Source organism: Pezoporus occidentalis, unplaced genomic scaffold (genome assembly GCF_034315485.1).
Source record: "Pezoporus occidentalis ecotype Australia unplaced genomic scaffold, CSIRO_AGI_Poc_V1 ctg26, whole genome shotgun sequence".
Taxonomy (NCBI): Eukaryota; Metazoa; Chordata; class Aves; order Psittaciformes; family Psittacidae; genus Pezoporus; species Pezoporus occidentalis.
In genome coordinates this window covers 2484972-2497441 of record NW_026914502.1, presented here as the reverse complement: position 1 = coordinate 2497441, position 12470 = coordinate 2484972, and the positions used below count along the sequence as shown (strand labels likewise).

Genomic DNA, 12470 nt, shown 5'->3' with positions numbered 1-12470 from the left:
CAGCAAAGTCAAGGAAGTTCACAAACACAGCTAAACATTAACTGCGTGTTTCCCTTTCCTGTAAAGTTTGAATGTTATCTGCCAGTGTCATTTGCAGCCATACAACAAAACATAAAATAAGCATATTTTGTCAGGAGCAGCAAGCCATTACATACAGTGCCTAAGTCTCAGCTGCTCATGACAGGATCTGGTAAGTTATCAGTGACATTACAAAGTTATGCAGACGCCTGCTGCCCTCTGCATTGTTGATGCTGCTGGCTCTTTTTTATAGCTCGTAAGGCCATCCTCCGCTGCAAGCTATTCCAGGAAGTTAACCCTTTTTTTGTCCAGGAATTGAATCTAAACAATAAGCCTAGTAACCAATAGCCCAGCGTACTAATGCTGTGTAATAGCTGCTCAATTCACATTCTCAGGAACTGTCACACCACTACCCAGCTCTGTACTGTAAGAGACTAGTCCTGTCGGCTACTTACTGAAGTAACACAAGAAATGCAGGCAAATCGTTCCTTAAGTCTCTAAGAGTTATTACTTATATTAGAAGTTCACAATCTGATCCAATTTTAAAGCAAGCTTTTAGCAGGCAAATTATGGGAAAAACTTGCTTCAGACTTTGCTTAGACATTTTATCCTTAATGGAAAGGAACTTGTCTTCCAGGGTGTCCTGGGTTCAGCAGTAGCAGTTATTTTTCTCCTTCTTAGTAGCTGGTGCAGTGCTGTGCTTTTGACTTTCAGCCTGGGAACAACACCCATGTTTTTAGTTGTTGCTAAGTAATGATTACTCTGATCAAAGACCTCCCCAGTCTCATGCTCTGCCAGGGAAGAGGGGAAGCCGGGAGGAAACAGAGACAGGACACCTGACCCAAACTGACCAAAGAGGTATTCCATACCACAGCACATCATGCCCAGGATGTAGAACTGGGGGCAGTTACCCATAAGGGTCAGATCGCTGCATGGGTCGGGCTGGGTATCGGTCTGCAGGTGGTGAGTGGTTGTGTTCTCTTCCCTTGTTATTTCCCTTATCATTATTATTATTGGTGGTAGCAGCAGTGATTTGTGTTATACCTTAGTTACTGCTCCTATCTCAACCTGTGCGAGTTATATTCTTCCGATTCTCCTTCCCATCCCTCTGGGAGCATGAGGAGGAAAAACGGGGGAAGTGGGCGAGCAGCTACGTGGCTCAGAGTTACCAGCTGGGCTTAAACCATGACACAGAGCTAGCAGCTGTAGTATACTAGCTCTTACCTACACATACTCAAAATGAGGCTTATTTAGACTGAAAGGGACTTCTGGAGGTTATTCAATCTGATCCCCAACTGAAAGCAGGGCCAACTTTGAAGTCAGCTCAAGTTGCTCAGGGTCATACCACAGTTAGGTTCTCAACATTTTCAAGGACAGAGATTCTACAGCCTGTTTTAGTGCTTCATTCTGTGCGGGAAACCATACTGCTAACATGTTATTAGAGTTTCCCTTGTTGCAGCTTGTGACTTTGCCTCTTATCCTTTCCCCGTGCACAGCCAAGGGGACTGTCTATTTTCTCTCTCAACTCCTATTCAACAGTCCTAGCCAGCAATTAGGATCCCCACTTTAGACTTCTCTCAAAGCTGAACAACTCGCTTCTCAGCCCCTCTTCATACATCATTGTGCTACTGACTCCCTACTTAGAGGCCTTCCACAGACACGTCAGGATCTGCCTTCTATTTGGGAGCACAAAACTGGACATGCTACTCCAGATGCAGTCTCACAAGCTCTGAATAAGAGACTAATTGCTTCATTCAACCCCAAAAAGGCTTGTCATCTACTTGCACTGAATTTCATGAAGCTCCTGCTAGCTATTTCTCCAGACCATAGACATCCCACTCAATTAGCCCTGGTCTCCAGCATATAAACTGCCTCTCACAATCTGGTAGCATCCACAAACTTGCTGAAAAGTGCACTGCTGACCTGGAAGAAGGGCTGTAATGCAAACTGCCGTTGCACTGATCTATACAGGCATGCCACCAGTAACAAGCCTCTGGGTGGACTTGGTACAGCTGATCAGAACCTCTCAAATCTATCAGTACACACAGTTTATCACCCATTTAAAACTTACCTAAACCACCTCTCCCCAACTGGGCTATAAGGATGTTTCAGGAAACTTTGTTAAAAGCCTCTCCAAGCTAGTAACACTCAGCATTCTTTCCTTCCACATCTTCCTTTTGTCCTATGTACTTAGAGCTGTCAGTTCAGGACCTCTTTTTAGAGCAGCCTCAAATGGTGGAGACACCATATCTCCTTTTCCTCACTTCAATTTTCACCTTATTTGCAGCCACATCGATTTATCACACCTAAGCCACACCTCTGGAGTCTTGGAAAACACAGCTGTAGAGTTGCTCTCAAAATACATCACCAAGGGAACTTTAACAGCTGCACAGTCCTTCCCTCTTCCTGTAATGCAGAGCAGTCAGCAGAATGCATAAAAGATCTTACACAAAAATATGTCTCAACAGTAGATTACATTCGGATGTGCCAGAAGGTTACATAGGCTACTAAACATCCATGTGAAGACACTGATGCATCAACTGCGATAATTAATCTGGTTATAGTCAAAAGCCTTATTATTTTACAGCCATCAAACCTAACACTTGTCTTATTTATATAGAACCATAGAATGGTTTGAGTTGGAAGGGACCTTAAAGATCATCTAGTTCCAAACCCCCACCATATACACTATGTGCAGAAGCTTGAACTACCTCTAGTACCACCAATGGCTGAAACAGAGCTACAAAGAACTTTGTATATTTCTTCCTATACAAGATAGCCTGGATAAATGGTTATACTGCACTTGCTACGGTTATATTGCACATGCTAACTATCAGATGTATACTTTTATGATACCTCAGCTACTAGTAACACATTGGAACAGGACACATTTAAATCTCCTAAGAGCTGATTAATGGTATGGTCACAACCATCACCTTCTCATGGTTGATTTACGCTTTAAATGTTGAAGTACCTTAATGAAGTCATAACAACATTATCTCTGTTGCAAGAAAATTTACCTTTTGAAGTCAAAAGTGCATTGAAATGTTTAAAGCACAGAAGCACCATCACTGGTGAAGGGCTGAGCAGTAGGATTTCATAACGCAAATGTTAGCAATCTTTACAAATATGTTCAAAAATGGCACTAAGCTTAACAGCTCTTAATCTGTGCTCCTCTGACCTCTAGTAATAATATTCAATAGAGTTGAATAAGCTTTTTTTTTCTATTGTGGCAAGTGCCAACACTTGATGTAAGAAAAATCAAAGTAATTTCAGGAAAAAAAACTACCCCAAGTTAATACTAGTCAAAAGTCTTGCCCCCTCAGTTACTCTGTTACTATGAAGAAACTCCTTGCATTTGATGTAATTTAACTTACACTTGACTAAACTGACTATTGCTCTATCAGATTATGTACACTGAAAAAAAATTAGTAAAGGTAGTTACCCAACTTGACCCTAATCTCAACTTCTCCATTCTATCTCCAGCTTTCCTTCATTAGGCTTTTCTTAAGGGTACTTGCCCCAGCAACAATTAGTTTTCACCTTAACCATATGCAGCATGAGTGGTATTGCAATTAAGAAAGAAGCAACAGAAGCGAGCAAAGAATGTCCACACAAAACAGGACTAAGACAAATTTAAGTCAAATGCTAATTTTCAATCTTCTAACTCAAGGGCTAATGAAAATAACAGATCCAAAAGTAACTAATAAATTCCTCAAGCTAGCCGAGTTTGTTTTTTCAACTCGACTGTATGCACACCAGATACTGAGATGTGTTTGACCAACCTTTACTCACCTTTTAGCAAGTTGGGGTTTTTCTGGCAGGAAACCGCCATTTCTATGACCTCTAATTCTGCATATGCCATTGTGTTTCAGTGCTAGAACTGGTACCTTTCAAGTATTGAGAACAGTCACTTTAGGAAAACCTTCTGTTCAAACTAATTCTAGAAAGTTACTATGGACAAGTTTAAAAACCACCATGTAATACCAGCCTTGACTAATAGACAGGAGAAAACAATGATCCCCAGTAGACATACAAAGATATTTTAAATGACAGATAATGAAAATGTGATGGGAGGAAGGAAGGATAAGCAAGAGCCATCTACTGCTGCAAGTAATCCTAGTGCACCGGGCAACTGAAGACAAGCTCTGCTTGACTAGACTTCATGCTGAGAATGCCAAAGCATGCTATTTTAAGGTATTACAAATTTAATATGACTTTTACTTTCATACACTACTTAAAGAACCAAAAAGAAGCAAAAATGTTGAACAGAATGCAGCAGTGATTAAAGAGGATAGACTGGAAGCTTGTTACTTTTCACTACTTGAACTCCTACTGACCTTCTGGACAACATGACAACATTAAACTTGACCCACTCAGTTCCCCAGACCTGGGAGAATAGAAGTAAAAGGCTAGGAAATCAAAGTTTCAAGACTCAGAAAGATTTTTATTCTTTTGGCTTTTATTCCAATATTATTCTATTGGCAACTCATGGACAGAAAAAAACCCAACTTTTGAGTTCACATTTGAAGCAGTTCCAAGTCTAGAAGTTAATTACCTGAAAAGAATGAGGAGAAAAATAACTCTTGAAGCATTCACCTATTGGATAACTAAAAAAGTTTGCTTGTTTGGTGCTCTATGACTTGAAGTTGCACTATGCCTTGAAGCTCTTCACCGTGAGCCTGTGTAGTAGTAAGTTGCGTACCAAGCAACCACTAGCCTACCTTTTCCAGAACCAAGCCAAATATTGGCCATCAGCACCCTCAAGAGTCTTACTCATACGTATCTACACCTCATTTCAACCCACTGTTTTAAACCTTCACTGTCTGTTCACAGTCAGGGGAGTAAAACAAGCTTTCACGTAACAACTTTCTCATCTCTCCTCACTTTATAGGCAGAAACACAAGCATTCTCCCAGACATCATCTTTACCACACATTTCACTGTTTAATGGCTTCTCATCTATTTCCTTGTATTTTATCCACATTCAGCTTTTCCCATCTCTTCTTTCTTAGCCATTCTTCGGACTTCTTCCCCCATTTATATGATACTCTTTTCTAGTCAATCTGTCTGCTTCTAACCAGAAACAGACAACAGCGATAATGACCCCTTCACCTATAACTAAAAAAATCTGGATCAACTCATCTCATGCCTAACCCAGTCACTCATCCTCTCAATAAAAATACATTACTGCATTTCAAATAGCTATAATGTGAGGTACTGAATACAACTGTCCTTCAAATAAGTACTTTTCAAAAATCATGGTTTAAGTAAACTAACCCTACCAAAAGACCCCATACAAAACTGCACATGGAACCATAAACTGGTTTGGGTTAGAAGGTACCTTTAAAGATCATATACTCTGTCTCCCCTTCAAACAACAACTACAATACCCAACAACACACGGCATAACAAAATCAGAGTTAAAGAATTGCACCTACAGCTGTTCGTCACTAAGAAAATATGACCATTCAGTTAGTATTCAATTATCAGGTCCATAAGAAAATTCCTCTGAGAAACTTCTGCATTTGTGTCTACACACCACTCAGTATCACCACACCACCATTTAATCAGGATTAAAAAAAGTTAACACAGAGTCAACACACCAGGTTCATTCAAAGTTGGAGACAAGAAGCCCAAGTACAAACAGCGCTAGAGCAAAGTCATCTGTCATCACGCAGCTCATCTTTAGGGAGCAACGTATCAGGACTCCAGAACAGGCAGACAACACAAGCAATCTCAGCACTCTCACTTCTTTTCAGACTCACCTAACAAGTCTGTAGCCATAAGTTCCAATAAAGAACTCTGGACAAAGTTACATTCAACTACAGGACAGCAGGTCAAGCTACCTCCACAGCAACCAACAGGTACAACACATGATGGAAATTAATACTCATCAAGTTTACTGCTCTTCAACAGATAACTGAACCAAAACTAAGAAAAGGACATTTACTAACAGCACTATAAGTATTTGGCACTTTGCAAGATGACCTTTTACCAGGCTGTATACCAGGTTTTGTATTTCTCTTACCCTACTTCCATTCACTACTGATTTTGTTTCTAAACACTGAGATATACACGTTCAGTCCTAGAGCTTCTAACTCAGTTCTTCCAGCTTCACAAAAATGCTATTAACCCCACACACAGCTTACTGAAGCAACATCCTCCTCCTCCCTTTTTCATAGTAGATGCATTTACACCTGTGATTTTGCATACCTTAAAAGCTCTACCACCAGCACCTGAAAGGCAATCAGCTGGTACAGATGCTCAGTAAAGGCAACAGATTTTTGCTTCTCCTGCTACAGAACAGTCCTTTGTTTCCCCAAGATTATCCTAGGTGAGATACTACATAAAGGGGATGGATTTGACCATATTTCTAAATTCTTACTGAAAAATTCAACCTAGATGTGACTGTATTTCTGAACAGGATACTTAACTGCAATCTTCCAAGAAATAAATCATGCTAGAACCTTTTTTTTTTCCAGCATCAGTATTCATATTCCATGATAAAGTTACTTAAGGAGGCAAGAGAGAAACACATTGCTCAAATCAATACAAACTGGTCAACCTTTATGTAGCCTAAGTGGCTAAATCACCAAGATTCTTTTCTAATACTCCAGGCATTCCGATATTAACATTACACTTTGACATATATACACACAGGGGTTCTTGCACACCAGAAGCCAAAGTGCTAGCTGGCACCCTCACTTTCCATTCAACCTAAAATTTCATTACTGCAGCCTGCTTTCATCCCATCCACACTTTCATACCAACTGCTTTCAGAGCAACTCCAACTTGCACTACTTCTGTGCAGCGCTACAGATAAACTGAAACTGTCTTGTCTAATATTTAAATAGCAGTCAAGAATGATGAGCCTATACAATATGTATTATTAAAATCTTAGCATCTACATTTTGTGTTTAGGTGAGCATCACAGTTTTAGAGTGATCTTGAACATGACAGACCTACCACAACAAAACTGAGCCAAGAACTATTGGGTGCGCTGTTCCAGAACAGCGCTCTCCATATTACATTGAGTTACCTCGAAGCATGAGCTTGACAAACTTCTGACTTCTCTTTTTTGCTGTGCTAATTAACAATCCAGGTTTAACTCTCCCTGTCTTGGAAGTTACTTTGTTATTTGGTTTCTTCATGCAGCGGTTTCATATACTGCCCTACCTGAGACATAGTTCACCGTTTCATTCTTTCCAACTTTTCAACTAACCCCGTATAGTTTTCCTACTATTTCTTACTATTGTACTGGCTCACCTAATATAATAGGTGAGCCTATCTCCATATCGTTTTGCAAAGACCTGCATATTCAGACATCAATTTCTGAACTATTATCATTGCCTTTAACATAAAATGAGGAGGAAAAAACCCACACTGTTGTCTTTTTAAACACACTACCACACTTTCACATTTCTAACGTAGTAACCTGGTTTGCTTGACTTCATATTTCTGTTATCACTTGACCAGAACAGACTATTTGACTAGAAACTTCATGATTTTCAGGCTAACGGTTACTTTTCATTTGCAACTCCATTTTTGCATATGGCAACTCTATATACTTGGATTATCCACATCTTCATAATCTAGCTCTTCTAGCTCCACTACAGTCTGGACTTTTATATCCCAGGCTGCTTTAAGAAATAAATAAATAGATAAACAAAAAGCAATGGGAATTTCAAGACATGTGCCTCACACACACTTTTCTCCTAGCCCTACTAAGCTTAACGTAATCAACAATTTGAATTGGAAAAAAAAAAATGCACAACAAAGTCCCTGACAAATGCATCCTGTACATTTTTCTGTTCACCTCACGTAACAATTCTGCTTAGTTTCTAACTCATGCTTAACATTCCATAAAACTTGGCAAAAACGACCCTTTTCACTGTGTGCAAACTAATGAGGCACAGAAATTACAAGGAATTAGTTACTTTGTAGCACACATGTGCCCAGGTACAACAAACCTGAAAGTACTGACCACAATGCGTACTAAGCTATTTAATAAAGGTTATGATGTTCCTTATAGACAGCACACATCTCCCCTAGTTCAAAGCTACACTAATATGATGATATTAAGTTTAGTACACGCTCCATCGCATCATGCACTGTTCAACTGAGCAGTAAAATTACTTGTACATGTAAGCCTAACCTGCCAGTCTCACTTTTCCAGGAAGCGCAGTAATTAAAGCAGGTCTGTTTTTATTAAAACAAAAAAAAAAAAACAAAACAGAACTTTCTGTTATTTCAGATCCCAAATAAATTTTCCCTCTGCAGTTTTTTTGCTTTGAGTGTTAGGGTTTTTTTTGTTATACTTCTCTGAAGAAATATATTTCCAGCAGTCAGTCAAAATGATTGCATAGAAACTGATTTGTTTTTATAGTAATTTTGCTAGTTTTCTGTTTGTTTGGGATTTAGCGGGGGAGGGGGGGGGGGGGGAGTGTTTGTTTTGCTGTGATTTTTTCTTTGAGTTTATTTATTTGTGCTGCTTTCTTTTCCTAGCATTATCAGAACTGACTAACTGGTAAGAAGAATAACGACCAAAAGTAGTCTGCAGTTCTGGTTTCATTACATCTGATCACGCTCAAAATGTATTTACGAGTACTTTTAAAAGCCACTGATATTACATGATTTTTCTTTCAGACTCGCCTGTGGCAGATTACAGAGAAGGAAAACAACTGTGGGGAAGCTTCAGGAGAAAAAAAAAAGGGATCTAAAAATTAAGATACTGATGAAAAAGCATCTTCTAATCCTCACCTCACAGTCCAGGAGTCATCGGTAGTTTATGTTTCCCCTTTTATCCATACAGTATACTTCAAAATGTTGCACTTGAAAAAGGACATTATTTCAAGACAACATTCCCCCTCCTGGCAGATGCTCAGAAGCATTATCAGTCAAGTCCACATGTGCCAAAAGGAATCTGGGAAGACTGACATCTGAATTACACTCATTAAGACTAAAATAGTAAGCCTCCCCAAGACACAGCACACGGATGCTCTTAACTTCATTGTTACGTTTACTTGTAAAAATACCTTGGCAACTTCACCTTTTTAATCGCAAATGGGAGGAAATCACCCTGCAAAAAGCGGGGGGGGGGAGGGGGAACGCTAGTGCAAGAAGTTTGTCAACCCTGTGAAAACTAAGTCTTCAAGCCTTAAGGCTTCGAAGCGTAGCACCTCCTTAATACTGAGAAATTAGTAATAATCATCTATTCTGAAAGTTACATCATTGCCGGAGGGGGGAGACTATTACATGCAGGAGCACAATCTTTCAGCAGCAGTACCTCAACTCCCTCCTAGAAAAAGGGTTTCTCAGATACCCTACAACTGCTTTATGGTGGCATGCCTTTCAAGTTCCTTGGTATTTTTATCACATCAACCTCCAGAGACTACCTCCTCTAACTTGTTCCTCCTTCCTTCAAGAGAGAAAGGACACAGTGTATCCTATAATAAAATATCCTTGCCAACTACTCATTACTACACTGGGAATACAACAGCAGGAGGATGGTTTTCGACGTGCTTTTGCCCCAGTACACTTTTCTTCTCACCTTTCACTGTTGTAAAGATGACACTATGCACACAACATCTCATGCAGTTAAAAAGAGAAATAAAGAAGGGGGGGGGGAGGAAATCCTTCTCTGATTTAGTTCCCAACTGCTTGTTTTCCGCAGGAAAAAACAACGGGGAGCGGTGTGGTGGCGGCGATGCCATCTTCCAAGGAGCAGTCACTCCAAACCACAGGGGGGCCCCGCGCCGCCGTGCCCCCGGCAGTAGCTGCTCGGGATGAGGGTGATGCCGAGCACACAAACCCGCTCTCAGCACGGGAGATAAGCGACCTCAACCCCTAAGTACCCAGCTCAGAGAGGACAACGATGCAAGCCGACAGCACCACAAACAACGAGCGTGCCGCTCTTCCCGCGAAGTACTCCCGGAGAACAAGCGGACCCACCCTGCTGCCCTTCCTGCAGGCTAGGGGCGGGGAGCAGCCGCGTACTCCCGCGAACACGCCAACCGCCGCCGGGCAGGACGGCAATCACGGCGCACGACCCGCCACCAGCCCCTAAACTTCCCTCGGGGCCGACGGCGGCATCAACTCCACGGAGGCGCACGGCAGGGCGGCTCCCACCCCCGGCCGCCAGCGCGAGTAACGGTCCCCGCCGCGGCCAGCGAACACAACGGCCCTCCCAGCCCGGACCAGCTCCCACCGCCCAGGCCGCCGGCGGCAGCGAGGCGTGTCCGCGCCGCCAGCGGAGGGGGGGGTCTCAGGGAGAAAGAGCCCTGGGGTCTCCCCGGCGCGGTGCGGGCTCCAGCTCCGACTTTCCCGCACCCTCCCCACTCGTTCCGGAGGAAGCTGCCGCGCTCCCGGCCACGTCCCACCCGCCTGCCCCGTCCGCAGGGCGTCCGGCACCATGCCGGGCGCGCACACAAAGTTTCCCTCAACTCGGCCGAGTCCCCCGGCCGTGCCCGGGCTCGGGTTTCTCTCCTCCTCCTCCACCACCCGCCCCCTCGCCCTGCCCCGGCCGACAAGGGGAAAAAGTTTCACTTACTGCAGCAGAAGCGAGAGAAAACCAGCCCCAGCAGTCCCAGCCCCGGCCCGGGAGGCACCGCCGAGCGGAGCCGCCGCCGCCGCCGCTGCTGCTGCCGCCGCCGCTGCCACCACCACCACCACCGCGGGAAGGCACCGCCACCGACCTCTGCAGAAAGTTCCCGGCGGGCGGGAGAAGCCGGCGAAACGGGGAAACCATCGGCAGCCTCTGCAGCGGCTTCGGCCCCTACCCCTGCCCCAGCCATGCTCGGGGCTCGGGCTCTCAGCCGCCGCTACGACGCCCGCCCGCTCCCCGACCAGCCGCCGCCTCCCCGCACCGGGTGTGTGTGTCACTGAGCAGGGAGGCGCTGCACGCCGCTCCCCGCCCTCCTCAGAGCGGGCCACACCATCCCGCCGCGGGCAGGGGGGGGAGGCAGCCGTGTTCCGTGCTCTTCTACCTCTATCCCCCCACTCCCCCCACCCATTTCCACACGCCCCGGGGCAAGTCCCGTCCCCCTCGTCCCCTCCAGACCCGCTCCGCGGACCCGAGGACGCGCCCACGCACCGGGGCGGAGGAGGGGGTGTCCCCTTGGCAACGCGTGGGGCGCTGGTAGCTGGTGGGAGTGGGTGCTACATTGTCCTCCCCCGGGGGGGCTGTTGGTACGTCCCGGTCCGCCCTCTCCTCCTGCCCCGCCCGCCACCGCCCCGAGCGTGGTCGGGGGCGCCGCGTTCCCCTTCGGCCCGGTCTGGTTGCGGGCCCGGTCCCCGATCCCGCGCTGTCCTTCTCGCGTCCCCCGCCTTCCCGGGCATCTCCCCGGCCTCTCCCGGCCCGCTTCTCCCCTGCGGGAAGGGGAGCCTCCGCCACGCGTCCGTCCCAGCCGCTGTCCTGCAGTTGCCGGCCGAGGGGCCCGCTGAGGTGGCGGGAGCTGTGCGGCCCAGAAGGGATCACCCAGGGCCGGGCCGCTGTTAGTCCGCAGCAGTGCCCGCCCCGGGCCGGGACCTCGCGGTGTGCTGAAGGACCGGCCGTATCCCGCTCCGCCAGGCTGGGAGGGGGCGGTCGGGGCTGCTCTGAGCCCCCCCCCGTAGGCGCAGAAGGGCCGGCCGGCGCGGCTCCCTCCGTGGTGGGGCAGGCCATTTCCTACTGCGTTGGCCTTGAGGCGGCGGGTCCTGTGCTGGACGGACCGCCGGGCCTTTGGCAGTGGGCGCTCGGCTTCACTCCCACGGTGCTGCCGACAGGAAACTTTCCTGTCTTTGTCCCCTCTTCGCTCACACCACCCACTGTTAAGCGCCAGTGGTACCGTGCTGGGGCACCCCTCGCCCGGGACCTCTCCACCAGGGTCCCGTCGGCATCGCAGCAGCCGAAGGGAAAAAGCAGCCCCACGGGTGCGAGAAGGTGCGGACCTTTCCCCCCGCCCCGCGCCCCAGGGGCCGCAAGAGGTGACCGCACCCCAAGGCAGGCTCCGGCAGAGCTCGGGGGTCTGAAACCATCTGGGAGAAAGAAACCACCGAGGAATACCGAATATGGCCCTGCACAGCCTTGGCAGCGGGGGCCCGGGGGGCAGCGCGGAGGGCTGCTGTCACGCTCACGCCCGCGGGGATTCTTGGCTGTGGCACAGCACATAGCTTTGCTCTGGGTAAGGGCTGTCATCCGTGTGGGCAGAGCAGCTCCGGAGGGAGCGGTGATACCCCAGCCGCGGGCAGAGCTCTACTGTAAATGAGGTGGCAGGGCAAGGTGGCTGCTCTCCAGGCGAAGGGGATTTGTGCGTTTGCCCAAGGTCCGAGGATTGCAGCCAAGGGATGCCTTGGAATTAGAGCAAGCTGCGACCAGCTCACAAAATTAAATGTGGCTCCTCTAGGAAATGCTGTGTCTCAGCACTGATCTGAGCGCCAGTGCTGTGGGCACAGTGTGAATGGATGTAACCC

The 12470-nt window shown here is 46.6% G+C and overlaps 1 protein-coding gene across 4 annotated transcripts in view; it reads right to left on the bottom strand.

The window, feature by feature from the left end:
- The window catches only part of NECTIN3 (nectin cell adhesion molecule 3), a 62605-nt gene extending 51645 nt beyond the window's left edge, over positions 1 to 10960 (bottom strand). Inside the window, exon 1 of one of the 4 annotated variants that reach the window (XM_062623949.1) lies at positions 10570 to 10960. In XM_062623949.1, the coding sequence (XP_062479933.1) occupies positions 10570 to 10813 (244 nt within the window). In that variant the 5' untranslated portion in view covers positions 10814 to 10960. The remainder of the gene's footprint in view (positions 1 to 10569) is intronic. The other 3 variants (XM_062623946.1, XM_062623948.1, XM_062623947.1) reach the window with 3 other exon arrangements.
- Between the last annotated feature and the right edge of the window lie 1510 nt (positions 10961 to 12470).